Consider the following 26693-nt stretch of genomic DNA (forward strand, 5'->3'; position numbering starts at 1 on the left):
GCTGTGATTTTCCCCTTGGCATGCATGTTGGTTCTAGATAGGCATATTTTTATTTTCAGTCTCTAGTGTTTGCACAGAATGGTGTGAAATTCAGAAAATATGGTGTGTGGACCAAAACACCACTAGCACATTCCCATGAATGAGCAGACTGGTAGGAGCTGACAGGAAGTCTATAGTTCAAATAAAAACTCTTTATGATCATATTGAGCAGAAAAGCATCACAAATGCAAAACACATTGAACCTTAAGATGGATGAGCTACAGCAGCAGGAAACCATGTCAGGTTTCCCTTTTGTCAGCCAAGAACAAGAATCTGAAGCTATCATGGGCAACTTAAGGACAATCGAGGGCCGAGTAATTTTTTTGGGTACCCACATAACTGTCACCTAATTAATGTTTTTTGTTTTCTGCACCATGGAGACTACTAAATGTGTCAAGAGAGAGGAGATAGGCAGCACTTAGAGAAACACTCAAAACAACCCAGATCCCACTTTTCCTTGTTCTAATCTTTGATATGAACATAACCTGTAGACCTGTATCTTTTTTATATTAATTAATTTTGTTTGCATTGTGCCTTTGCCACATGATTGGCTAACTGAAAAACTGATTAACTAAGCAGGTATACAGATAATCCTAGTGAAGTGAACGGTGAGTATATGTACTCCTCAAACATAATTAATTCTCAGAAATGGTTGGTCAACCCAATCTGGCAACCCTGTCGTAGAGGAGATGCTGCACGGAGGGGACGAGAGATGGTTTTGGGGTTATAGGAGGAGGAGGACGAGTAGGAGGGAAGGGGGTGTTGAGGAAAGGCTGAGCGTTTCTAGTAAATATTTATATTGCGTTATGATACACGAAGGCGAACGCTGGAGGTGAAGCAGTGAGAGGCTGAGAGAGGGAGAGAATGGGGAGAGAAAAGGGAGAAAAAGAGCAAGAAAGAAGGAGAGAACGCGAACCAACCGGTTAGTATTATTATTGCACGCCGCTAAGTTTAGCATTCAACACGTGTCGCTTGTGATGGAGAGAGAGAGAGAGAGAGAGAGAGAGAGAGAGAGAGAGGTTGACGGTTGCTAGGTGACCGGGTGCATATACTGAATTTTAACAAAAGAGCGAGAGAGAGAGAGAGAGAGAGAGAGAGGGGAAGGGGAGAGTGAGAGAGAAGAGGATAGGGGGAGCGAGGGAGAGAGAGAGAGAGGGGAAGAGAGAGAAAGTGAGCTCGCGAAAATTGAATCCATGTAGAATCTGTGTGTAGGTGCATTTGCCGGGGGAGAACACGCCAAAAGGGATATAGCCCGAGGAAGATGATGTGAAGAGAAAATAGGGGCCGAGAGGAGAGAGAGAAAGAGAGAGAGAGAGAGAGAGAGGGGGGACAGGCGCGTGAAAAACCCGCAGTAAGTAGCCTACAGTACATCTGTAATAAACCTAACCATCGCGTTGCGGGCTGATGTGCATGTGTGTTTGTGCGCGCGCGAGCGCGTTCGTGCGTGCGTGTGTGTGTGTGTGTGTTTTGCCGGGCTGGAACCGGGCGCACGAAGCGTCATTGACGGAGCACTGTTGCAGTATTTGATGGGGATGCGCGTGCGGGTGCAGGCGCACGTATGAGCGCGCGCGCGAGAGAAAGAGAGAGAGACTGGCGCGGGACGGAGCGGCGGTGGAAGCGAGCCGGCGCGCGTGGGGGGCTTTGACCCTTCTGTCATTGCCGTGCGCTCGCACATAGGCCATAAGAACTATGACTTTCTTTTCTGACACGTACTCTCTCTCTCTCTCTCTCTCTCTCTCTCTCTCTCTCTCTCTCTCTCTCTCTGTCTTTCTGTCTTTCTTACGCGCTCTCTTCTCACACTCGTACACACGCGTGCGCTTGCTCACGTTTGCGGCAGGTTTGCGGGAGACGGCGGAGACGCATTCATGAAAGAAAGGGGAAAAAAAAAAAACCGCATCTGTGTATGAATGACCGTGGCAGACTGAAGTGTGTTTAAAATTCCGCCTCTCTGACCGCTTGAACAGCAGCAGCAGCAGCAAGAGCAACAGTAGCAGCAGCAGCAGCAGCATCAGTGCTTGGCCGTAGTGCGCTGTCAGCCCGCTTCTCTCCAGTCGCGTAAACTGCGGCTTTATCAATTCCACGGAGCGCAGCTGTCGATAAAGCTCTCCCCGTGCACTGCACACAGCGGCCTCTCTTTATAATAGCATCGAGTTGAATTTTCCTCAACTTACGCTTGGCCATAAAGTGATCGAAATGCACGCTGCTCGAGTGCATACAAATGTGATTTGTTCTGTGCACGGCTGCATGATTTGGATGTGGAAAGAGCAGAACACTGAGCCGGGTTCATTAGGCTGCACGTCGATGCTGATTAGTTGAATAGGCCTACGCGGGTGCTCCTTGTCACGTGATGTGAGTGGATCGCAGCAAGTGGATTAACTAAAATCATTGGAGTGCAAGCCTTCATCATCCCATCATCCCCCATAACTTTGCATTCCTCTGTTTCCCAGCTTGGGTCTTCCTAAAAGAAAATATAGATTTTTCTCCCCCATTTCTTTCTTTCTTTCTTTCTTTCTTTCTTTCTTTCTTTCTTTCTTTCTTTCTTTCTTTCTTTCTTTCTTTCTTTCTTTCTTTCTTTCTTTTAAAGAGATTTTTAATCAAAAAAAAAAATTATGCTTTCTCTTTCTCTTTCACTCACTCATTTACTCACTCACAACTACTTGCACCATGGATACCTTTGCAGTGGCCTGCTTTAAATGCCAGTGTGACTGCAGAGTTGAATCATAGAACAGTCCATCCAAATTTGTTTCATCACGGGAAAAGAAAATAGAGTATTTATTAATACAAATAAATATTTCAGATAGAAATAAGCAAGACGCAGGCGATGCCGCATCACTCCAATGCAGATATTGGCGTTCATATGTTGCCATCCGTGTCAGTACAGCTCCTCGCCATCAGCCTCTCATCTGTTTTCCAGGTTTCAAGAGAGGGGGCAAGAGAGAGGAGTCCGAGCAAAAAGGGGAATGTGTGTGTGTGGTGGTTTTGTGGAAAGGGTTAGATGTAAAAAATGAATACACATATAATGAGGGAGATGTGGCAGCAGTGTTATGAGGGATGGAGTGTTATGGCTGGGGGAAGGGGAGAAGAGTGGGATGGAGCAAATGGCAGGAGGGAGAACAGTGTGAAAGAAATCAACAGTGGAGAAACAGAAAGAATAGATAGAGGGAGTGAGGAGTAAGCGAGAGGAAGATGAGGGAAAATAGGAAGCAGGGGGGGGGGGGGGGGGAAGAAGACAGCTGGAATTGAGTGTCTGAGGCCAAACATGTTGGAGGGCTTAGACTGTGAGATGAGAGAAACTGGAGTTACTGTTTCCGTTTGTCTGTGCCTTCCTGCTTCCCCTCCTCTCTTTAAAAAAAAAAATATATATATATTTTTTACCTCTGCTGTCTACCTTTATTTTTCTCAGTATTGCTTATACTGAAGTCGTCCTCCCTTGCATCTATCTCCTTTATTCCCTCTTCCGCTGTTCGCCTGCCTGTTTCTTTCATTTCCTAACATCTATTCATTGATCAGCCCACCTGTTTTTATCTATCTATCAGTCTGTTTGTCTGTCTGCTCAGGTCCATGCACACTTTGATCAAATAACACAGCTAATATTTTCAGCCCACCCCAAACTGCATCGGCTTGCTCCCCTCCTTCAGTATCCCCTGTTCACTTAAATGTGACTAATTAAGGTAAAGCTCGTTAACACTGTACATCAATTAGTCTTTAACGAGATCAGAGATTACAGTGCCTCCTTCTCTGCCGGGTCCCGCGTGGTTTTGATGGGCCCAATGATAAAAACGCCGCTAATGAACACACAGCTCGGGTCAGATGCAGCAGTGAACATGGGACAACCAATGTTCACAAACACATATATTTTTTACACAAACACACACACACACACACACACACAAACACACACACACATACAGTATATGTATAAACATTAATCACATTTACTAAATTGACCCTGCTTTTGGCAGTGCATCGTATTCTTCGAGAGAAAGAGAGCGAAGCGGAAAAAAGAGAGCGGAAACGTAGGTGTCTCTCGATGATGAATAGATTCTGAAAATGGAAACGTAAAGTGTTAATTTAAAAATGAGCCGCAAATGTTTGCTTTGGGAAAGCGGGAGCGACACTTGACGGCATCCTGCTCTCTCCTCAGCCATGCATTTCTACAGGAAGCCGTCTCTCGTCTCCACGGTTACGGTAACCACGGATATTTCCGTTCTTTTACAACTACGGTCATGTACAGTTACCAGGGAAAACCCTCTTAGAGTCCCATTGCTTCTTAAAAAAGCATTGTGTGATTGAATCAGAGGGTATTTAATTAAAAAGAAAAACAAAACAACAAAAAAAAAGAAAAACCATTTTCTTTACTTTCCACTGAAGCTACAGCTGCAGGCTCTTTACACACACCAGTAACCACAGTGTGATTTACATTGTATGAGTACAACCTCCGTCTAATTAGATTAGATGTCATGAGCTCAGATTCTTTTTGTTTTTATGCAGACACCTGATGAGAAACATTGCACTGCTGCCTTAAAGGCACCTATTTGATAATGCTCATCTTTATGGATTTGATTTAAATGATGGTTTATCTAATGACAGGTATATTGAAAAAAAAAAAAATATCAACACGAACAAGTTTAGTGTTAAATGTTTCAGTGTTAAATGAAACGCTTTCATTTAAACAAAGTATTTTATAAAATACTATTTAGCCTGCAAGCAATATAGTGAGCAAGATGTGAGCAAATATGAATAAATCATTTTTGAATGAACACAAATATGTTCCAAACAGCTACAGATATAGATCTGAATAAGCTTTTTCGACAGGAAGGTCAGGCAGTCAGGCCAGGCAGTGTAAAGACTACAGGTATACTTCAATATTAGGATTCCACTGGATATAACCCAGAGCATACTGCATACTGCATACTGCTTAATGTGCTAGTTTGTTTATATATATATATATAAAACACATACCTTTATTAGAAAAGATTTCTAACACAAATAGGAATAAATGTATTCATGTAGTTGTAACCAAATATTATTGCAAATGATGTATCTAAAGTAAAGGATTGTCAGACCCAGAATTCACAGCCCATGCAGACAGTACCCTTTAGTACCTGTTTCCTTTAAGACATGCAAAGTCAACACCCACGACTGATGCTCGTGCTGTATCACAGGGCAACGTGTAATGTGATTCTACCCTGATCTTCACTCACATACACATTCCTGCAGATCAGCCAGTCATGTGACAGGATAGCATGAAATGCTAATATAATAAATCATAAAAATAATAGTAGATATTATACCATAAAATGTTGGGTAAAGTTCACATCAACCATCAGAATAGAGAAAGAATTCATCTCTGATTTTGACCATGGTATGACTGGTTTAGGTATAATTGCCGATCTGGATTTTCACTCAGAACAGTCGAGAAACACGAAAAACATCCTGCAGGTTCTGGATCCTGAAATGCCTTGCTGATGAGAGAGGTCAGTGGAGAATAGACAGACTGGTTCCAGCTGACAGGAAAACTATAGTAATTCAAATAACCACCCTGTACAATTGTGGTGAGCAGAAATGCACATGTCGAACATTGAGCCAGGTCAGCTACAACAGCAGAAGACCATATCCTGCTCATTTTCTGTCAGATAAGAGCAGAATGCTGAAGTTGCAAAGGGGCACACAATCAGCAACACTGGGCACTTGAAGATTAGAAAACCGTAGCCTGGTCTGATGAATCTGGATTTCTGCTGAGGCCCACCAATGTTAGATGCAAAATTTTGGCACCAAAAAAATAAATCCATGGACTCAACCTGTCCTGTGTGTCCACAGTCCTGGCTGGAAAGGGTGAAGTAATGGTGTGGGGAATGTTTTTTGCCACACTTTGGAGCAGTAATAGCAATCAATTATCACTTGACTGATCCTTGCACGACCACAATTTACCGTATTCTAAAACACTAATTCATAATTCAGACTGGTTCTTCAACAATGGGTTCAGTGTTTTTCAGTAGCCTTCCAAGACACCCAGTATGAATCCAGTAACGCTTTTTTGGAATGTGGTAGAATGGGAGATTTACCGAATTTACACTTAAGAAATGTGAAGGAACTGCCTGATGTAGACATTGACCAGAGGCTGGAAACCTTTAGGAATCCATGTCAAGCAAGGCTCTGTTGACGTCCCTTTTAGTATTAATACAGTATTAATCTAGTAATAATATAGAGTGATTGACAGTGGTGAGATAGTAATTTCCTATATAAATAGAAGCACCATATACAGTATATATATATATATATATATATATATATATATATATATATATATATATATATATATATATATATATATATATATACACACACCTGCTTATTCATGCAATTATCCATTCGGCCAGCAAACCATGTCATAACAATGAATTGCATAAAATCATGCAGCAACAGTTCAAGAGCTGCAGTTGGTTGTCCACAACAAATAGAAAAGGAAAACAATGGACTGGCTTGAGTATTTGAGAAACTGATGTGATGGGATTTTTACACTCAACAGCCTCTACAGATTATACAGTACGGTGTTAGGGAAAAAAATCCACAGAGTGGCAGCTTTATGGGTGGAAACGCCTTGTTCATGAGACAGAGGAAAAAAGCCAGACTGCTTTAAGCTGGAGACAGGAAGTCAACAGTCAGTTTAAATAATCACCCTTTATAACCACGAAGAACAGAAAAGCATTTCAAAACTCAAAGTCAAAATACGAGGCAGACAGGCTTTAACAGAAGAATAGACAACATTAGCTTCCACTTCACTGAAGCAGCAGTAGCACAGGATCACCTTAACCTGACATTAGAACATAAAAAAAAATCTCCTAGACTAAGTGAATAAAAAAATAACCTTTATTTGAGAAATATATGGATAACTTATAGGTGTGTGTATATGCAATGGTCAGGTCACAAGATTGTCTAGTTTTCTTAAAAGCACATGGTGGAAACACTACGGTTATCTTAGTGGTTTTGATGATTTTGTGACAAAAAGTCTTGACTGTAAATTTTAAATTAAATAATTATAATTGATATATACTCACAGTTCATGGTTTACAGTTCAGAATGTACCTTGGGTTTTAAATCACGATTCGGTTTAATTTTTTTACAGTTATGGGGAAGAAATGTAAAATTGCTTGTCGTTTTTCATTAACACTGTTTATTATTATTATTATTATTATTATTATTATTATTATTATTATTATTATTATTATTAATATTATTAACACTTGTGAACATCAACAGTTTACATTTTTAAATCAATTTAAAATAATGCATGTTTGGGTTGAATATAAAATGTAAAATATAAAATAGAATAAATAAAATTCATGCAATACATTCTTTTATTATATTGATTAAATAGGCACAAATAAAATTTATCAAATTGAATTAAATCCATAAAAATTTGTAATTAAATAGTTTATATTTGTTAGACCCCATGTGGGTAATACAGATGTGTATACGAATGTGTGTTCGTGTGTGTGTGCTTTACATTTTATATTTATCTCGAAAGAGATGTTTTGCTTAACTGTTCTACTTTTTTCAGCATACTTTGAGAAACGTCTCCATTCCTTCCATCCTTCATTCATTTATTTACTCTATATATAAATTGTCATGATGTTCTCCTTTTAAGAAGGGGCAGCCATTTCACACATACGCAAAAAATGTTTTCAGTATAGATTGAGTAGACACAGTGACACTGCACTCAAAGTGCGAGGTGGAGACAAAACAAACTTGTGGTCTGCCACTTAATATGTTCATGAGGGAACTCAGATTGCAACTATGTTCCGCACGTAAGAACATGATTACATTCGGTACACATGTGCATCGAACCAGAAGCCTTGTAGCAAAACAGTTTAGTATGAATACCGTTAGACTTCTAATAAATATATTTATATCTTAATTGGTGTTAAGGATTTGCATAAATGCACCTGACCACAGTTTCCTGGAAAACTGAACCTGTACAATGTTTAATAGAGCTCCTATATTCTGTTCTTTTTTATTTGCTCATTGATATTAATAGCTACTCTCCTTCCTGTGCACATGCAGGACTTAAACCATTCTCTTTGATCTGGCCGTTATGGCATGCCTTTAACAATGTCACTTCCTTTTGTTAATATGCAGATCCAAGAGTACACGTGAAAAAAAGAAAAAAAGCCTGTAAGCCAGATTGCTCGGTGCGAATGAATAACGCAGTGAGGTTGCAGTGCAGGGTATTCAGTCTCCTGTGTGTCAGAATGTTAATCGCGCTTGTCAGAAACGCACGTGTCGGATCAAAGGTTCCTTTGACGGTTTCCTTGTTATGATAATGACACCGCCGTGTGGTCATTGACCTTTAATAATGACCGTGTCCAACAAAGTGTTGTATTGCTTCGGAGCACCGCCCTAACACGAACTAAGATATATGTCACAAAGCGAGTGTAAGTGTGTGTATGTGTGTGAGACTTTCCTAGTGTGTTTTGGTATCATGCTGGATTGGGGTTAATGTATCTGCAGTATGTCACTTAACATATGTGTAAATGTGTCTGCAGGGTACAGTGTTTGTAGAATCTTTTAACATGTATAAATATGTAAGTGTGTTTGTTTGTGTGTGAACAAATACATCTGGTTGTAAACATGCATATGCTAAATTACATGTCGATGGGAGCCTCCATCCGTGCAGGTGTATTGGTATTTGTGTGTGCATGACATGGAAGGTACACCGAAAGCTGACATCTGTCTTTGTGTGTATGTGTGTTGATGTGCACAGTGTGAATCCGGTCTCTTTCTTGGCACCCGGTGTGTGTAAGGATATAGCAGATGTTGTGTGAATGCATGTGTGTGTGTGTGTGTTTGTGTGTGTGGGTGCATGTCGGAATTTTGAGTAGACGCATGGTATCGGTGGCAAGTGGGTCTGGGTTTATGTGAGGGGTTTCCCACCTGGCCTGCTTCTTTGTGAAGTGTGTGTGTATGTGTGTGTGGAGGGGGATTCAAAAATACAAAAGAATGCCTACGGTCTGTACAATCACTCTGATTTGATCAATCTGTTTATGTGTGTTGATCCGATCCACAGCTTCTCCTGACATTCTTCTAAAGCTGCTGTATGTTGTGCAAAATTGGATAAATACTCGAAAGGTATTTACTGAAATATTGATTTTTTTTTTTTAATGTCTTGAGTTAAAAAAAAAGGAATGAATTCAAAATGGCCAAATGGAATAGAAAAGCTTGATTTAATATGACAAAATATTTTCCACTGACTAGACTGGTATATGATCAACATTTCAGATATTTTTTTTTACACTTTTCTGGGGCTGGGAAGTTTTACAAAGCATTGTAGCTGCTGCAACTAGGGCACAAAACTATGTATACACTGTGTGTATGTACTGTTTTTGAATCGAAAAAACAAATCTCGCACAGAAAAACAAAATGCAAATTGTGATATTTATAATATGTAATGTTGAAAGACAAAGAAAAGTGGCTTTTCATTGTTTGAGTGCACACAAAAAATAAAATAAAATTAGAAAATTACATTTATTCATTTCCTCTACTCGTTTAACCACAATAGTGTAGTGATCAAAATCTTACAATACTAAATATGATGTAAAATGCACAGTTTGTCCAATCTAACATCCTAAACTGTAAGTAAAAGTGGATTTTTAATGCCAGTCTTATTTTAGGATGAAATGTACAATCTGGAACCGTTTGCAAAAATGATAAATATTATGATACAAACTAAGGAAACATATTCAGAACTCTGAAGATCGTAGACTATCTGGTAGAACATGGTGCATGGCTGGGCAGGATGAGATGGGGCAGGGTTTTGAAGGGTTGCTCTGCAATTAGTGTTGGAAAATTTTGTGCACAGATTACCATTGTAAGAAGAGGACATGTGTCAGACTTCCATTTACTGTCAGTCTCTTGTTGCTTTTGAAAAGCACATAGTGATCCATATTAACTAATAGTAGTGAAGTTAGAATGTTGGATGGAATCACTGATGGATTACGTGCTGATGGCTGATCAGTTATTTTACATCCTTTGACTCCCACAAATCCATACAACTCAAAGTCAAGAAAATGCCAAGAAACTATGCATGAAGCATATTCTACATATTTAAAATGTTAATCAAAAATAGTTTTAAACCTACATTTAACCTAGTTACTTTTCATTTACAAAACAAACAACGAATGAATACAATGTACCGGGACCTTGGTATGTATTAGTGTTAATTATTTATTATGTTGGATGAGCTGTCACTATACAAACATTAGTGTTTAAAATGAGCGGATTGGAGAACCCATCCATGCTATGGAATAATAATTTACATTTTCTAATACGTCACACCACAACAATGACGAATTTTGAATCTGATTGGTTAGATGGTACCATTTTCTAACATTCAAATCATTTATAAAGGATTATAGTTAACAAGGTATAAAGGTATAATACACAATGTGGACAAATGTTTGTGGACGCCTGACCATAAGATTCGTTTGTGCTTTTTGAACATCCTATTCCACATTTAGTCCCCATTTGATGTTATAATAACTTCCACTCTTCTGGGAAGGTATTCCACTAGATTTTGGAGTGCACATGTGGAGAATGGTGTACATTCAGCCACAAGAATGTTAGTAAAGTCAAGCACTGATGTATAATGAGGAGGCCTGGGGTGCGGTCAGTGTTCCAATTCATTGTAAAGGTGTTCAATATGGGTTGAGGTCAGAGCTCTCTAGCAGGCCAATCAAGATCTTCCATTTCAACCCATTAAAAACATATCTTTATGGAGCTGGATTTGTCATGCTGGAACACATTTGGGTCTTCATAGTTTAGGTGAAGGAAAAATGTAATGGTACTGCATCAAAAGACATCCCATACAATTGTATCCCTCCAACTTCATTATAACAGTTACATAATAGCTGGAAAAGTCAGGTGTCCCAATCTATATTGTGCATGTCAAGACAATAGTCGTGAATAAATTTCCAGCCATCTCTTAGACAGTTAGATTTGCTGATGCTGGAAGTTGTAGAATCTGTATATTCTGTAAATAAGCAACAAGAAACTGTTACCAAAAAGAATTGCTTTTTTTAATTTTATTGAACGAGTCTATAAAATTTTTGCAGAAATAACAAAACTAATCTAATCTTATAATGCAAAGCCACTCTTTTATCACAACTCAAGGATAAGATTTAATTATAGCTGCAGAATAAGGATACTGTGAAATTCAAGATTTTCACATTTGCTTTGCTTTCCTCAACCTTAAAATGCCACTCAGTTAAATTCATTTTTAACATGTTTTTATCTACAGATGGCCTGGAGCATGTTGTTTACATTTCTGTTTAGTATCGCCCTGGATAGAATCCACATTTAAGCCAGTTTTAATTCATATATACTTTAAATAATCATTTTAAAAAGTCATTTTAAATTGGATCAAGAGAAAAGGAGCAAATCTAGCCCTCAGATGTAAAATATTTAATTTCCAAATCAGTTCGGAGCCTCTTTTTTGCTTAAAAAAAACTATTTTCTTTCAGGTTCAGTAAAACAGAATGAGTATATTTAGCATTTAGGAGGTTTTCATGTTCTATAGCCAAAATCCTTATCATTCTTTGTGCCATTTAGCCCCTTGAGCCCTGTAAATGTATAGGACAGTAGGTCGCTATGTTTTTTTTTCTTTACTAAAACAGTTATACAGTAATATATACAATAATAATATAAGAATATAATAATTCTTACATACACAAGCTACACTTTATACAATTTTTTGCACACATGACTTTTCTGGCCATATGTGGATCTTCATCAAACTGTTGCCACAAAGTTGGAGTCATACTGGAGTCGATTGTATAGGCTGTCTTTGGATATGGTACCATAAAATTTTCCCTTCACTTTAAATAGGAGACCTAAACCTGCTCCAGCATAATAATCACTCTGCATACAAAAGCAGTGGCCTGCTATAGAGTTCTGAATTTAACCCTACTAAACACCTTTGGGATGAATCGGAATGCTGACTGCACCCCAGGCCTCCTCAACCTACATCAATATCTAACTTTACTAATGCTCTTGTAGGTGAATGAGCACAAATTTTTACAAGAACATTTCAAAATCTAGTGGAAACATCTTTCCAGAAAAATAGAGGTTATTACAAGAGCAAATAAGTACTAAATGTCAAGTAAGATGTTCAAAAAGCAAATCTTTAGACAAAACCTTTGGCCATATGATTTATTTCTTATCACCTTATAACAGCTACTAACAATTGTGGCTAAAGTCCTGTAGAGTGTGGAGGCCTGGGGTGTAGTCAGCAAATCAAATTCATCCCAAAAGTGTTCAGTAGGGTTGAAGTCAGAAATTGATAACAGGCCACTCAAGATCTTTCACTCCAATCAATTAAAATCACATGTTCATGGAGCTGGCTTTGAATTCCTAATTCAAGTGAAAGGGATATGTAATGCTACCACATCTAAAAACATCCCAACTGTGTGCCTCTAACTTTGTGGTAACAGTTTGTGAAAGAACCACATATGGCTGGAACACTCAGGTACCCCAATACTTATGTCCATGTAGTGTCTGTTTATTAGTAAGTAAGCTGATTGAGCCTTTAATTGTTTAAATGTGTTCAAACTACAAACCAACTACTTTTACCGCATGCAGCACAGACCTGTGAACTTAAAAGGAAGACCAGCTGTGTTCATTTTTGCCCACGAGCTCAGCAGACAGTCTAGCACCTACTGTAGCACCTAATGCCAAATAGCTGCATAGTGCTGATCAACCCCCCGAAGCTTGTTTTAAACCAACTACCTGCTAATAGAGGTATTCGGGAAACCATTCATCATCGGCATGCTTCTGAAAAGCAGCCAGCTTTGTAAGAATGGAGCAGGAAAGAAAATGGGACACAGCAATGGATGTTTGTGAATGGGGCTGAGCAGAGGTGGATATGCAGCTCCTATTAGTGAAATTGCTACAGTTGAAATTTAGGAGTTGTGCTGTAACTGGAGGTCAAATGAAAGGCCCCTATACCATTTGAAAGGAACAGAACATGTTTAGAAATGAAGAGAATAGAAAAGAAAATTGTTTGGTTAAATGTAACAGAGTGAATGGAGGGTTGGAGAATTGGGAGAGTTGGCTTTTTATGGAGGTTCCAAATGTATTTTTAGATGCAAGGGAATTGAAAGAAACTTATTTATTATGATATTTTTTAATGAAAGTTTTGTGTCTTTACTGAATAAGGTTTATACAATGTTATTTGTGAGTGGGTCAAAGCAGCCTGTTGGATTAAATGGACTCTGTGAGACAAAGAGAGGCACAGCATGCTCAGATACTGGGCTTTACAGGGATGTGCTGTTTCACCACTCAAGTAGCTTTCAGAGCCGGAGATAGAGAGACAGAAAAGGAAAAAACTACTTGTAAATGGGTTGAGCATGAAGAGTCCTCAACTGTGCTAGTGAATCTAAACTGAGGAAAAAAAAATTTATAAAATCTTTTTAGCAGACCGTAAAACAGAGCAGCTATGATTCTTATATTTGACCATTGTGAGTGTACACAATTAAAAAAAGTTTTACTTTACTGAGTGATCTCAAAAATAAAAGAAAGTATAATACAGTGGCGGACCGTGCATTTGGTAACTGGGCCTTCAGTGGTGACTTACCCGATTTAATCCTCCTCTTAATACCCCCCACTAAAAACCATCAATATTATACAAAAACTCATTTCACTTATGGAGTCCGAATACCATTTAACTAAAGCAAGAAACCCAGTTAAGACAACTCAAAACCTCTACACTACCACCGCAACTGTACACCTACATCATCTGGAGCAGTTTAGAATGATAACATGACAAAAACAAATGAAAATTTTTATAAAATACAACCATCTCACCAGAGATGCATACTCATAATGCATACTCACATAATTTGCAAAGCTCAGCCTCAGAGGCTGTAAGCCAGTTGTACCGCTCATAGGCACAGGTCTGCAAGTGGCGAAGAAACCCTTTCCCGGGCTAAGACAAGCTAGCTAGCTTCAGGGTTGGCCGACCTTTCCTCACGATGTCTAGCTTTTCTGGAAAAGTCCACTTTGAAAATGGAATTTTAAGTATGTCAGAGACCAAATTAATTTCTCTTCCTCTGTCAGCCACTGTGGGCAAATAAAAATAGTTTATTGCAGATCGCTACAGACGTGTTTTGCTAGTTGAACTTGGCTGTAACAGTTTTCCTCTGACCAACCAATCAGAGCACAAAAATATTCTGGGCCAGCTAGCTTAAATCTGATTGGTTAAAAAAACAGACCCATTGCTAATATAGTTTAAGGTACATCGGCCAGCGATACTGAGTCTGAAAGCCCTGGGCAGGTTAGATTGACATGGCAGCAAATAGTGGCTGAATCTTATTGGACTTAAAATCGAACATCCACATACACGTACTGGAAGCAGTGCAGCCAGGGTAAACACTACAAAATAATAAAAGAACACTACAAAATAATAAATTGTTACAATTTCATGAATCAAATATTAGAATTTAGGTTGTAAATGTAGGTCAGTGCTTCTGATAGTGTTTAGGCCAGCAGAGAAGGCATTGCTGGCCCTGACAGCCCACCACTGGTATCATACTTCTTCTTCTTCTTTCGGCTGCTCCCATTAGGGGTCGCCACAGCGGATCATCCGTCTCCATACCACCCTGTCCTCTATATCTGCCTCTTTTACACCAACTACCTGCATGTCATCCCTCACCACATCCATGAACCTCCTCCTTGGCCTTCCTCTTTTCCTCCTACCTGGTGGCTCCATCTTCAGCATTTTTCTACTAATATAATTTCTGTCGCTTCTCTGCACATGTCCAAACCATCTCAATCTCGCCTCCCTCACCTTGTCACCAAAACATCCTACATGTGCTGTCCCTCTAATAAACTCATTTCTAATCTTGTCCATCCTCGTCACTCCCAACGAAAACCTCAACATCTTCAGCTCTGCTACCTCCAGCTCCACCTCCTGTCTTTTACTCAATGCCACTGTCTCTAACCCATACAACATCGCAGGTCTCACCACAGTCCTATAAACTTTCCCTTTCATTCTTGCAGATACTCTTTTATCACAAATCACTCCTGTCACTCTTCTCCACCCACTCCACCCTGCCTGCACTCTTTTCTTTACTTCCCTAACACACTCTCCATTACTTTGCACTGTTGACCCCAGGTACCCGAACTCCTCCACCTTCTCCACCTCTTCTCCCTGCAACCGCATCACTCCACTGCCCTCCCTCTCATTCACACACATGTACTCTGTCTTACTCCTGCTGACTTTCATTCCCCTTCTCTCCAGCGCATATCTCCACCTCTCCAGGCTCTTCTCAACCTGCTCTCTACTCTCACCACAAATCACAATATCATCTGCAAACATCATAGTCCAGGGAGACTCCTGTCTGACCTCGTCCGTCAACCTGTCCATTACCACTGCAAACAGGAAAGGGCTCAGGGCCGATCCTTGATGCAGTCCAACCTTCACCCTGAACCAGTCTGTCGTAGCTACTGCACACTTTACTGCCGTCACACTGTCCTCATACATGTCCTGCACCACCCTCACATACTTCTCTGACACACCTGACTTCCTCATACAATACCACAACTCCTCTCTCGGCACCCTGTCGTACGCTTTCTCTAAATCCACAAATACACAATGCAGCTCCTTCTGTCCTTCTCTATACTTCTCCATCAACATCCTCAAAGCAAATAAGGCATCTGTGGTGCTCTTCCTCGGCATGAAACCATACTGTTGCTCACAGATGGTCACCTCTTCTCTCAGTCTGGCTTCCACTACTCTTTCCCATAACTTCATGGTGTGACTGATCAACTTAATTTCCCTGTAGTTACTGCAGGTCTGCACATCTCCCTTATGCTTAAAGATCGGTACCAGCACACTCCTTCTCCATTCCTCAGGCATCCTCTCCCCTTCCAGAATCCTGTTAAACAATCTGGTTGAAAACTCCACTGCCATCTCTCCTAAACATCTCCACGCTTCTACCGGTATGTCATCTGGTCCAACCGACTTTCCATTCTTCATCCTCTTAATCGCTGCTCTCACTTCCTCCTTACTAATCCTATCTACATCCTGCTTCACCAACTCCACATCCTCCAACCTTCTCTCTCTCTGATTTTCCTCATTCATCAGCTGCTCAAAATACTCCCTCCATCTTCTCAACACACTCTCCTCACTAGTCAACACATTTCCCTCTCCGTCTTTTATTGCTCTAACTTGCAGTACATCCTTCCCAGCTCGGTCCCTCTGCTTGGCCAATCGGTATAAATCCTTTTCTCCTTCCTTAGTGTCCAACCTCTTATACAGCTCCTCATATGCCTTTTCCTTGGCTTTCGCCACATCCCTTTTAACCTGCTGCCGCATCTCCTTGTACTCCTGCCTACTTTTCTCATCACTCTGTCGATCCCACTTCTGTTTTGCCAACCTCTTTCCCCTAATGCTCTCCTGCACTTCCTCATTCCACCACCACGTCTCCTTGTCTTGCTTTCTATTTCCAGATGTCACACCAAGTACTTTTCTAGCTGCCTCCCTCATCACTCCTGCAGTAGTTGCCCAATCATCCGGCACCTCTTCACCACCACCAAGCCCCTGTCTGACCTCTTCCCTGAACCTCACACTACACTCTTCCTCCTTCAGTTTCCACCATCTTATTCTTCTTTCAAACCTTACTTTCCTCCTCTTCTTCTTCGCCTCCAAAACCATCCTACAGACCACCATCCGATGCTGTCTAGCTACACTGTCCCCCGCCAACACCTTACAGTCTCCAATCTCCTTCAGGTTGCATCTCCTACACAGAAGATAATCCACCTGTGTGCACCTTCCTCCACTCTTATACGTCACCCTATGATCCTCCGTCTTCTTAAAATACGTGTTCACCACTGCCAGTTCCATCCTTTTAGCAAAATCTACCACCATCTGCCCTTCCACATTCCTCTCCTTAAAACCATACCTACCCATCACCTCCTCATCACCTCTGTTCCCTTCACCTACATGCCCATTAAAGTCTGCCCCAATCACCAATCGTTCTTTCCTAGGTACACCATCTACCACTTCATCTAATTCACTCCAGAATCTTTCCTTCTCCTCCATCTCACAGCCAACTTGTGGAGCATAGGCACTGATGACATTTATCATCATCCCTTCAACTTCCACCTTCACGATCATCACCCTATCAGAAACTCTCTTCACCTCCACTACACTCTTACTGTACGCTTCCTTCAGAATCACCCCTACACCATTTCTCTTCCCATCCACACCATGATAAAACAGTTTAAACCCACCTCCAATGTTCCTGGCCTTACTCCCTTTCCACTTGATCTCCTGAACACACAACACATCTACCTTTCTCCTCTCCATCATATCAGCTATCTCTCTCCCTTTACCCGTCATAGTACCAACATTTAAAGTACCAACCCGAACCTCTACTCTCCTACACTGCTCCTTTTCCTGCCATCTCTGTAGACGCCTTCCTCCTCTCCTTCTCCTCCTTCGGCCAACAGTAGCCCAATTTCCACCGGTACCCTGTCGGCTAAGGATACCTGTGGCGGTCGTTGTTAACCCGGGCCTCGACCAATCCGGTATGAAATTCTCATTTGTGATCCGCATATTTGATTTGGCACATGTTTTACGCTGGATGCCCTTCCTAACGCAACCCTCCCCATTTACCCGGGCTTGGGACCGGCACTAAGAGTACACTGGCTTGTGCCCCCCTAATGGCTGGGTTCACCACTGGTATCATACAACAAGTACATTTTGTCACGTGCTAATTTTCAGAGTGTTTGGTGCAGTAAATTTGAAATCCTTTAGAAGAATTTTTAAAGTACCCCGATAATAGGTTACAGCTCCGTAATTGCCCTGAAATGTACCAATGTCAAAATGTATGAATTTCATTACTTTAATCAATGGTTGCTAAGTGATTTGGAAAAATCATCCAGAGCTCGGTGAGGAGCAGAGCAGGACTAACTTGAGAGGAGGTTATTAGTTAGGCTCCTTATATCATTTCACTGTTTTAGTGACTGGAGCAAGCATCTGGGTAAAAGCACTACAGACGCAGGAGCAAGATAGTATATTGAGCGCTGTTACACCACTGCAATTATGTAATTCACCGAAGGTGATAAGATTACAACTGAGAGCCGTGGATATAGTTTGCTGGCTGGATTGCTGAAACTTATTTTTCTTTAATATCTGACGTACCTAGCGTATATAGCTGGATCGCATTGTGGCTTCCTGCAAATGCACTCTGAAGTGCGTTTTGCACTAAACTGGACAGGGCTTGTTATTGAATAATGAATGAATGAATGATTTTGAAGTGTCTTACATAGTGGATTCTCAGTTGCTTTGCTGAAACTGCAAATCACAAGTGGTATCTCGGAAACGATGATGACAGACATCAGTGGTTAGCTGATTTTCTATTGTGGAATGAAGTTAAAAAAATAAGAAAGGGCAACAAAATAGCTTTTGGGTTTGCCTGGTAGATTATATATAACACAGCGTTTGCCCTGCTGCTTCGTACACTACGCTGTAATTGATGTTCTCTGCATTATGCTTGTGTACCCCCTCAACCCCCTCTTTTTTAACCGTGTAACAGTGTATAAATAGTGCATTAACGTTCATGTACAGTGGAGTCGAAAAATTCAGGCTTTTGTTATTGCAGTCTGAGTACATAATTGATGGCATGGTCGTTTGTCAGATGAAGGAGTTGAGATAGCGGCGGTCATCAGGGTGTGGGCACGATGCTTTATGACAGGTGTTTACACCCGCACTGTGGAGGGAGACCACAGTGCCGCGGCACCCTGGCAGTTGTGCGCTGCTTGAGATCCGGTGATGCTGCCAGCCGTAACGAGCAGCAGGCGAATCAAGATCCAGACGGCCCGAGTGTGCTTGATTTTTTTTTTGTGTGTGCATGTGCTTTCAGGTGTTTTACATTTGCATAATGCACATCAGCTTGAGCCTGTACAGTATGCATAAGATTATGTGTGTGTGTGTGTGTGTGTGTGTGTGTGTGTTTGTGTGTGTGTGTGTGTGTGTGTGTGTGTGTGTGTGTTTGTGTGTGTGTGTGTGTGTGTGCGTGCATGTGTTTGCATGAGTGCCTGTGCGTCTCTGTAAGCTCATGCATGCATAATGTGTTTGTGCAATTCTATCTGTGTGTGTGTGTGTGTGTGTGTGTGTGTGTGTGTGTGTGTGTGTGTGTGTGTGTGTGTGTGTGTGTGCTTGTGTATGTGCCATACTTCTGCACAGGACTGTAACCCCCCTTCGCCCCACATGCACACACACACACACACACACACATGGTCACACACCCCACTTCAAAAATCAGTATGATCCATGCAGGCTATGCACATCTCCATGAATACTGAATATGATCAAAGTAAGAGCCAATTAGCTCCAAACTAGCCATGGAAAGTGAATCAGAAACTGGGGTGTGATATTACTGTTCTGACTGTGGGCGGGTGGCTTTAAGCCTCATACAGCAATATGAAAGCATGAATTATTGATTATCGATGTACGAATAATGATGTAAATCTTATTACCTTTATTGCTGGGAGTATCATGCGTATGTGGTGCTTTCGATTTCAGCGTTTCAGAGTTTAGCCATTTGCAAGCCGTTCTTGGCCAGGTAGAACCTTAATCATCGTTAGGGATCTGGCTATAATAGGATGCAGCTTGGAAAGCGTTAGATAATTGTATCATAAATGCCACGAATGGGTTCTGAATGACAATGATGTGGAATGACATTGGAAAGTGTCACAAGCCATGTTACATGATTAGAATTGATATTATGTTGGTCATTCACCAGTAGTGGAAATCACAGTGGCCAAACTAGCATAAGGTATTACACTATTTTTATTCCACATATATATATATATATATATATATATATATATATATATATATATATATATATATATATATATATATATATATATATATATATATATTTATTTATTCAATACTAGTGATGTTTGGCTAGTGAAATAAACATACATGATAAGGACAAGTATTGGGACACCTGGATTTTCCAGCCATATGTGGTGCTTCCCCAAAGTGTTACCATGTAGCTGGAGGCACACAATTGTATAATATGTCTTTGGATGTGGCAGCATTAAAATTTCTATTGAACTAGGAGAGCCAAACCTGTTCTAGCGTGACAATGCCTCTCTGCACAAAGCCAGCTCCATGAGGATATGGTTTACATGGTTTGGCTTGAAAGATCTTGAGTGGCCTGCTATAGAGCTTTGACCTCAACTATATTGAACACCTTTGGGATAAATCGGAACACAAACAACAAATGAAAGGTGACAAAATGTTTAGAAAGCACATCGAAATCTTAGGGTCAGTTGTCCACAAACCTACGCCTATATAGTGTACGTAAATGTTGTTGCTTTTTATTTGTCTTAACAAATCATTGGTCTGGAAATTATCTACTAAGACTATAAGAGTGAACTTCTCAGATAAGAGCTTTTCCCCAAACAGTTCATGGCAGCAAAAGTAATAGAACAGGAGAGTCTCAGGTGCATTTGTTTTTTTCATGCGAATTTCCTGACCACTGATTTCTTGTTTAGACCATTAAAACCTTTATCTTTTGCCTTTTTTTTTAACTTTGTCTTGGATCTCTGTAAACATATTTTGAAGAGCTGTTTGAAGCAAGATATAGTCAGTGTCTTGAGTATAAAAAAATGTTTGTATTCATTAAGTTTTATTTTTGAATCATTAGGTGTTGGCTAAATACTTGCATATTTGCCGTTGGGCTTCCAAATGACCTGCTAGGCCTCTTATTATATCTGCTTTGCAAAATGATTTGTGGTTTATATTTTCTTTGGTTCAACTTTTTAGGATTTGTACATTTAATCATCAACATCAGCTAATTATTCATGCAATTATCACGTGGCAGCTAATCATGTGGCAGCAGTGTAATTTATAAAACCTGCAGGTACAGCTACCAGATAGGCTGGTTAGAATCGTTCAGATTCTGTCCAGTGAACAACAGTTTCTAGTGACTGGGCAAAACATACAAACATTCATTGAGCAGCAGTTTTACAAGACACAAATGCCTTGTTGATGAGAGAAATCAGAGGAGAATGGCCAGACAACTACGAGCTGGGAGGACGGTAACAGTAATTCAAATTACCACTCTTTAAATCCACAGCAAGCAGAGATGCATAGTGAGCTAAAAGCACAAAATATCAAACTTTGATGCAGATGGCCTTCAACAGCAGAAAACCACAATCGGTTCCATACTTGTCAGCCAAGAACAGGATTCTGAGGCCAATATTAAACATAGGCTCACTGGTAGTGCACAGCTATAGACTGGAAAACAAGAAGGGGATATTTTTTAGTCTTCACCTGTCCAGTTTCACTGAGCATGTGCTCATGATTAGCTCCCTGTTCTTGGATGACAAGAGTGGAACATATTGTGGTTATTTGCTGTTGAAGGCCATCCACCGCACGGTTTGTAATACTGGGATATAGAGTTACTGTAGATCCCCTGTCAGCTCCAACCAGTTTGACCATTTCTCTTTGACCTCTTTAATAAACAAGCATTTCTGCCTGTAAAACTGCTCTGTTTTTATTGCAGTTTTCAGTTAAGACTCTGAACTCTTAAGTATAAAAATCTTTTTTTTTTTTTTTTCAAGACATCACATATTTTTTTTCTATTCTGGTGTTTGCTGTGAACATTAACATTAAATGTTGGAGTTCAAGAAATGTGCATATTTGCTAACATTGTGGAGAGTAAATGCAACATACACACTATATGAACAAAAGTTTGTGGATGCCTGGCCATAAGATTTGTATGTGCTTTTTGAACAGCTGATTCCACATTAAGTCCCCATTTGCTGGTCTAATAACCTCCACTCTTCTGAAAATATATTCCACTAGATTCTTGTTTTGGACATTTACTCGCATTTCATTTTTCATTATCACAATTATCACGCACTGTCCTGTTTGTCTTGCACTGTCTTGTGTTGTCTTTGCACTGTTTGCACCAGGTTGCACACATGCACTTTATGTGGCGAGGACACTTAATAGTCCTTAGCCCTGTGTTTTCTGTTTCTGTGATTATTGTTGTATGTAGCATCAGGGTTCAGGAGGAACATTGTTTCATTTCACTGTGTACTGCGTCAGCTACTGTATATATGGTTGAAATGACAATAAAATCTTCTTGACTTGACTTGACAATGATTTAAAATATTTTTAGATCTGACCATCATTGTAGGTTTTTTAAGTCAGAATTTTCAGCTTTTATTTCTTGTTTTGTAAATGTACAGAGGCTGAAAGTTTATCACATTTCAGTTCATCCATATTTTTTGTTTTAATGTGCAATACATCAGTGTTATTCTGAAGAGAAGTGGTGTGTCTACAGTTACGTTAATGAGGATTTCTTTTAACTGCTTAGTGTGTCTCGTCAATCCAATTCTGGTTTATAAAGTACTTCCACGTCTCAAACATATACACTCAAACATAACAATAGCATAGTTTGTTTGTGTAGGCCACACACATTCACACAGCCTGGCAATCAGCCTTTCTTTCAGTTCTTTCCCCTCTCTTGATATTTAATTCATATACTGTAGCTCTCTCTTTTTATCTTTGCCTCTTTATTAGTCATTAGTACTGTACTTAACCCTTACAGACAACATTTTTTAATAGTTTTTCTTTTTGTTGTCCACACCAACCCCCTCACCCCCTCTCGTCTATCCTTCAATACCTCAATATGTTCAAGCATGGAGAAAACCTAAACAACAAAGTGGATAAAGCAAAGAGTGCAGTGGTTGAATACAGATGAAAGTGTAGGAATAATATTTTGTAGTGTGTGTGCTTGTGTGTGTGTGTAAGAGAGAGAAAGAGAGAGAGAGAGAGAGAGAGAGAGAGAGAGAGAGAAAGAGAGAGAGAGAGAGAGAGAGAGAGAGAGAAAGAGAGAGAGTGTGGTGTGTTAGTATGCCACTGTGTGTGGGAGTGTCTCATTGTGTGTGTGTGTGTGTCTCATTGTGTGTGTGTGTGTGTGTGTGTGTGTGTGTGTGTGTGTGTGTGTGTGTGTGTGTGTGTGTGTATGTTTGTGTTTGTGCGACAGAGGGTTTAATTAATATTATTTACTTGCCTTAATAACCATGGGTGTAATCATACATACCCCTTAATAACCATGGGTGTAATCATACATACCCCCCCCCCCCCACACACACACACACACACACATACACACACATACACATACACATCTTCTTCTAGCACAGCTATATCTGTCTATTAGTTTTGGTCTATTTCTCAGTTTCTATTTTCTCCTCAGTATTGCTCTATTTCATTCAGTGGCCTAAATAGTTTATTAAATTTTTTTTCTTTCTCTGGTGTACTTTTATGTTACTTATCTTTTTTGTTTTATTTCCAGCCAGTCAGTGCTCTTCAAGAACCCCTTGTCAGCTAGATCAGTGCTACTCAACCTTTTTTGCGCCACGGACCAGATTAATGTCGGACAATATTTTCACGGACCGGTTAGATGTGGCGGATAAATACAACAAAATAAAATTATACGACCGGCAAAAAAAAATTTATTTTCTAAATATAATAATAAACGTGAATCCACTGTGTTGTGTTTTGTTCATTTTGCTAGCTTGAGGGTTTTAATTTAGAGGTTATGTGTTACCGGCCAGAGCAGCCCCTTTAAGAAAGTAGCAGATGGAGGTAAGACATGTGACCGAGGCAAGCATCTTGACATGCATCAAGAGTGAATCATAGACAGATGTGGATTTTTTAAAATAAAACATCGTTTAAAATCAGATAATAAATAAAATGGAAATTATGTAAGTTATGTATTCTTTCTGTGCGGCTCGGTACCAATTGATCCACGGACTGGTCCTGGTCCACGGCCCGGGGGTTGGGGACCACTGAGCAAAATTATTCTAATCATTGTTTTATTTTCTCCTCCATTTTGCTTTATTTCTTTCACTTTCTCTTTCTTAGGTGTTCACTAGATTGCACCTCCTGTTGCTCCGCTTCTCCTGCTCTCTTTTCTGTTGCCATGGTCACAGTACCTGCTTTCCCTCTCCTGTTGGCCCTGGTGGAATGGGTGGGGCCGGTCACCACCTCCCCTCACCTCTTGCTCCGCCCCCGAGAACGTGAGCGAGACCAGGTGGCACCGATGCACTTTAACATCGCGGTGATCCATGCGGGCTCTGTGGCTCAGGACGAGGCGGGAGTGGCAGCGGCTGGAGGCAGGGTCCTGTATCCAGGCTTTGGCCGAGTGCACAGCAGCTTCGGGGAGAGCGTTGTCACCAAGTGGGGTTATGTTAACGTCATCTGGCTTCAGGTGGGCTAGAGAGCTTGGGTTGCATTCTGAGACAGAGACTGAATGTGAAATGGTAAAAAGTCAGACGCTGACAGCCACATTTTAATATGTTGGTTTATTTTTTTAAATGTGTGAGTGTACATGCAGAAGTGTAGATTGATGTGAATTTAATTGAGAATACTGATTTGAAATTGTTTACAGGTGAATGACAGCAGTCCCAGGAGCCTGCTCTCTCAACTGTGTGACCTGTTGGCATCAAGACCTGTGCAGGGGCTGGTGTATGAGGATGAGAGACCCATCCCGCTGGCTTCAGGCCCGCTGGCCCCCATGCTGGAATTTGTCTCGGCCCAGACGGGCCTTCCTATTGTATCTGTGGGAGGGGGAGCAGGACTGGGCAGAGTGCCACAGGTATGACGAGGGTTATTACTCTAATGGTTAAGAATGTGCCCACGGCAGAATAAAATGATGCGGAGCATTCGCTTGAGGTTAGTTAGATTTTCAAATGAAAACCAGCTTCGCAAATACCTGCTGGCTTGAATGAATGAAGTCTTTGTAAATTGACTAGAACCTCTGATAGGTTAACTGACTACCTGAACCGTACTTGCTGCAATGTTTAAATGTGTGATTGTTTGCTTGGCATTGTGCTCATCAAAGACTATGGAAGCAGAGGTAATGGAAAATTGAGCAGAATACCTTGGTGCAGGCATTTCACCATTGCTGAAAAGCTCCGAGCTAATATTTGATGGCTGCTGTCTCTTTTCCTTGTGCTAGAAATTCGGTATAGTATAGTGCAAAGTTCGGTATAGTGTTCGCGTCAAGACACTATTCCTTTTCGACCTATCGGGTATTAAATTACACGGTAAGGAATTAGTGGCAACAAGCTAACCAAAGGGTTCACGCATCAAGGCGAACCTTCAAAGGGCTAACTACCCTAGGAAAATCGATAGACTAACATGTTGTGATGAGTCTTGATTTCTTTGTACTCAGCCATATCCACTGTCTTCAATGAGTTAAAGATCAGGAAGGTTACATTTCGCCCGTGTCCATCGTCATGTGGAGCAACAACCCAACGTTGTTCGCGGACCCACAAGCATGCGTTCGCTGTCCGTAAATGCCGGTAAAAATTTTTGAAAGACGGTGGCTCACCACCCATGTCTGTCTGGTGCTGCCGTGAAATTTATGGCCCTTGACCATCAGTCGCGAGCTACCACAAGCTGGGCGGACTTGATGGAGGCCGAATCGCCGGTCATTCCACCACTTTGATAACCTCCTCGCGGAGGAGGAGGAACGACCAGGCGACGAGGACATAGAGGGTGATGCTAACTCTGACCTTTTCGATTTTTATATGGAGGGCGAGGATGAGGGCGACTGTTGTCCCTTCCCAGCCCAACAGTCGAGACCCCAGAGCACGGGCGACTCAGCCTCACAGGCGGACAGTAATCTGCATGAGGTATGAAAGCGAGCCGCGGCAAAACTAGGCCTAGCTTGGCCCACGGCCTAGGTCAAGGAAGGAAGAACCTGAAAGGGACCTTTATGACGGGATTAGGCTGCCGCCTGTTCAACCGGCAGTGAGACAACTCCTGCCTGCCGGGAGACCGATGGGTGCGAAAAGTGCGAGACCAGCCCTTCAGCGGTCAGCATGCTGGGCAGCGTCCAAGATCAGACGGCTCGGGACCATGAGGAAAGCATTTATTTGTGGCCGCGGCAGCTAGAAGCCCTCCGCCCCACCCCGAGAAATGAAAGAAGAAGCATGCAGCCTTACATGCGAATGTTCCCCTGTCCTCCTATCTCAGCCTGCAAAGAGAAGGAGAAGGGAACACAGCCCAGTTCTGAGTTCCGTAAGGGCTTTCTCCTCAAGTTCGAGGAATGAGGAAAATTGTTCAGTGTCACCAAGCACTCACAGAATGTGTTCAGATGCATTTCAGTTTAGACGTCTATGCATTAAAAATTGCAGCATGGCATCCAAGCTACAGGCTCTACAACTACATTTTGCACTTTCTCCTGATCTGAAATTAACTATTTTCCACTTTCTATAAAATAAATCAGTATAAGATGCATTTTCATGCAGTAAACTTAACTTTACTTGTGTAATACTTTGTAAGAGGGTTGATGTCTCTTGTTTTTCTTTTTTTTTTTTTTGTTGGTTTTTTTTTTTTTTAGATATGTGAGTTTTGGGAGTGATATTATTCCAAAATTTTTTACTCCAGTTTGGGACAATTACTCAAATGCAGTGTTTGCAAATTTTACATTAACATCTATGTGACACTATTTTCACATAGTTACTAATTCCATAACTCAACATCAAGTATCTCATATATTATGTTTTACTTTAATGTATCATGAATGGTGTTACACAATATATCCTACATA

At 40.8% G+C, this 26693-nt stretch overlaps 1 protein-coding gene across 7 annotated transcripts in view; it reads left to right on the forward strand.

The window, feature by feature from the left end:
- Positions 1-710: 710 nt before the first annotated feature.
- Positions 711-26693, forward strand: part of grin2db (glutamate receptor, ionotropic, N-methyl D-aspartate 2D, b) — an 81596-nt gene continuing 55613 nt past the window's right edge. For 2 of the 7 annotated variants that reach the window (XM_083569628.1, XM_083569629.1), the window contains exons 1-2: positions 24063-24396; positions 24525-24731. In XM_083569628.1, coding sequence (XP_083425754.1) covers positions 24202-24396; positions 24525-24731 — 402 coding nt within the window. In that variant the 5' untranslated portion in view covers positions 24063-24201. Of the gene's footprint in view, positions 962-1104; positions 1391-23998; positions 24397-24524; positions 24732-26693 lie in introns of those variants that run through there. The other 5 variants (XM_083569625.1, XM_083569627.1, XM_083569626.1 and 2 more) reach the window with 5 other exon arrangements.

This window comes from Silurus aristotelis (genome assembly GCF_946808225.1).
Source record: "Silurus aristotelis genome assembly, chromosome: 1".
NCBI lineage: Eukaryota > Metazoa > Chordata > Actinopteri > Siluriformes > Siluridae > Silurus > Silurus aristotelis.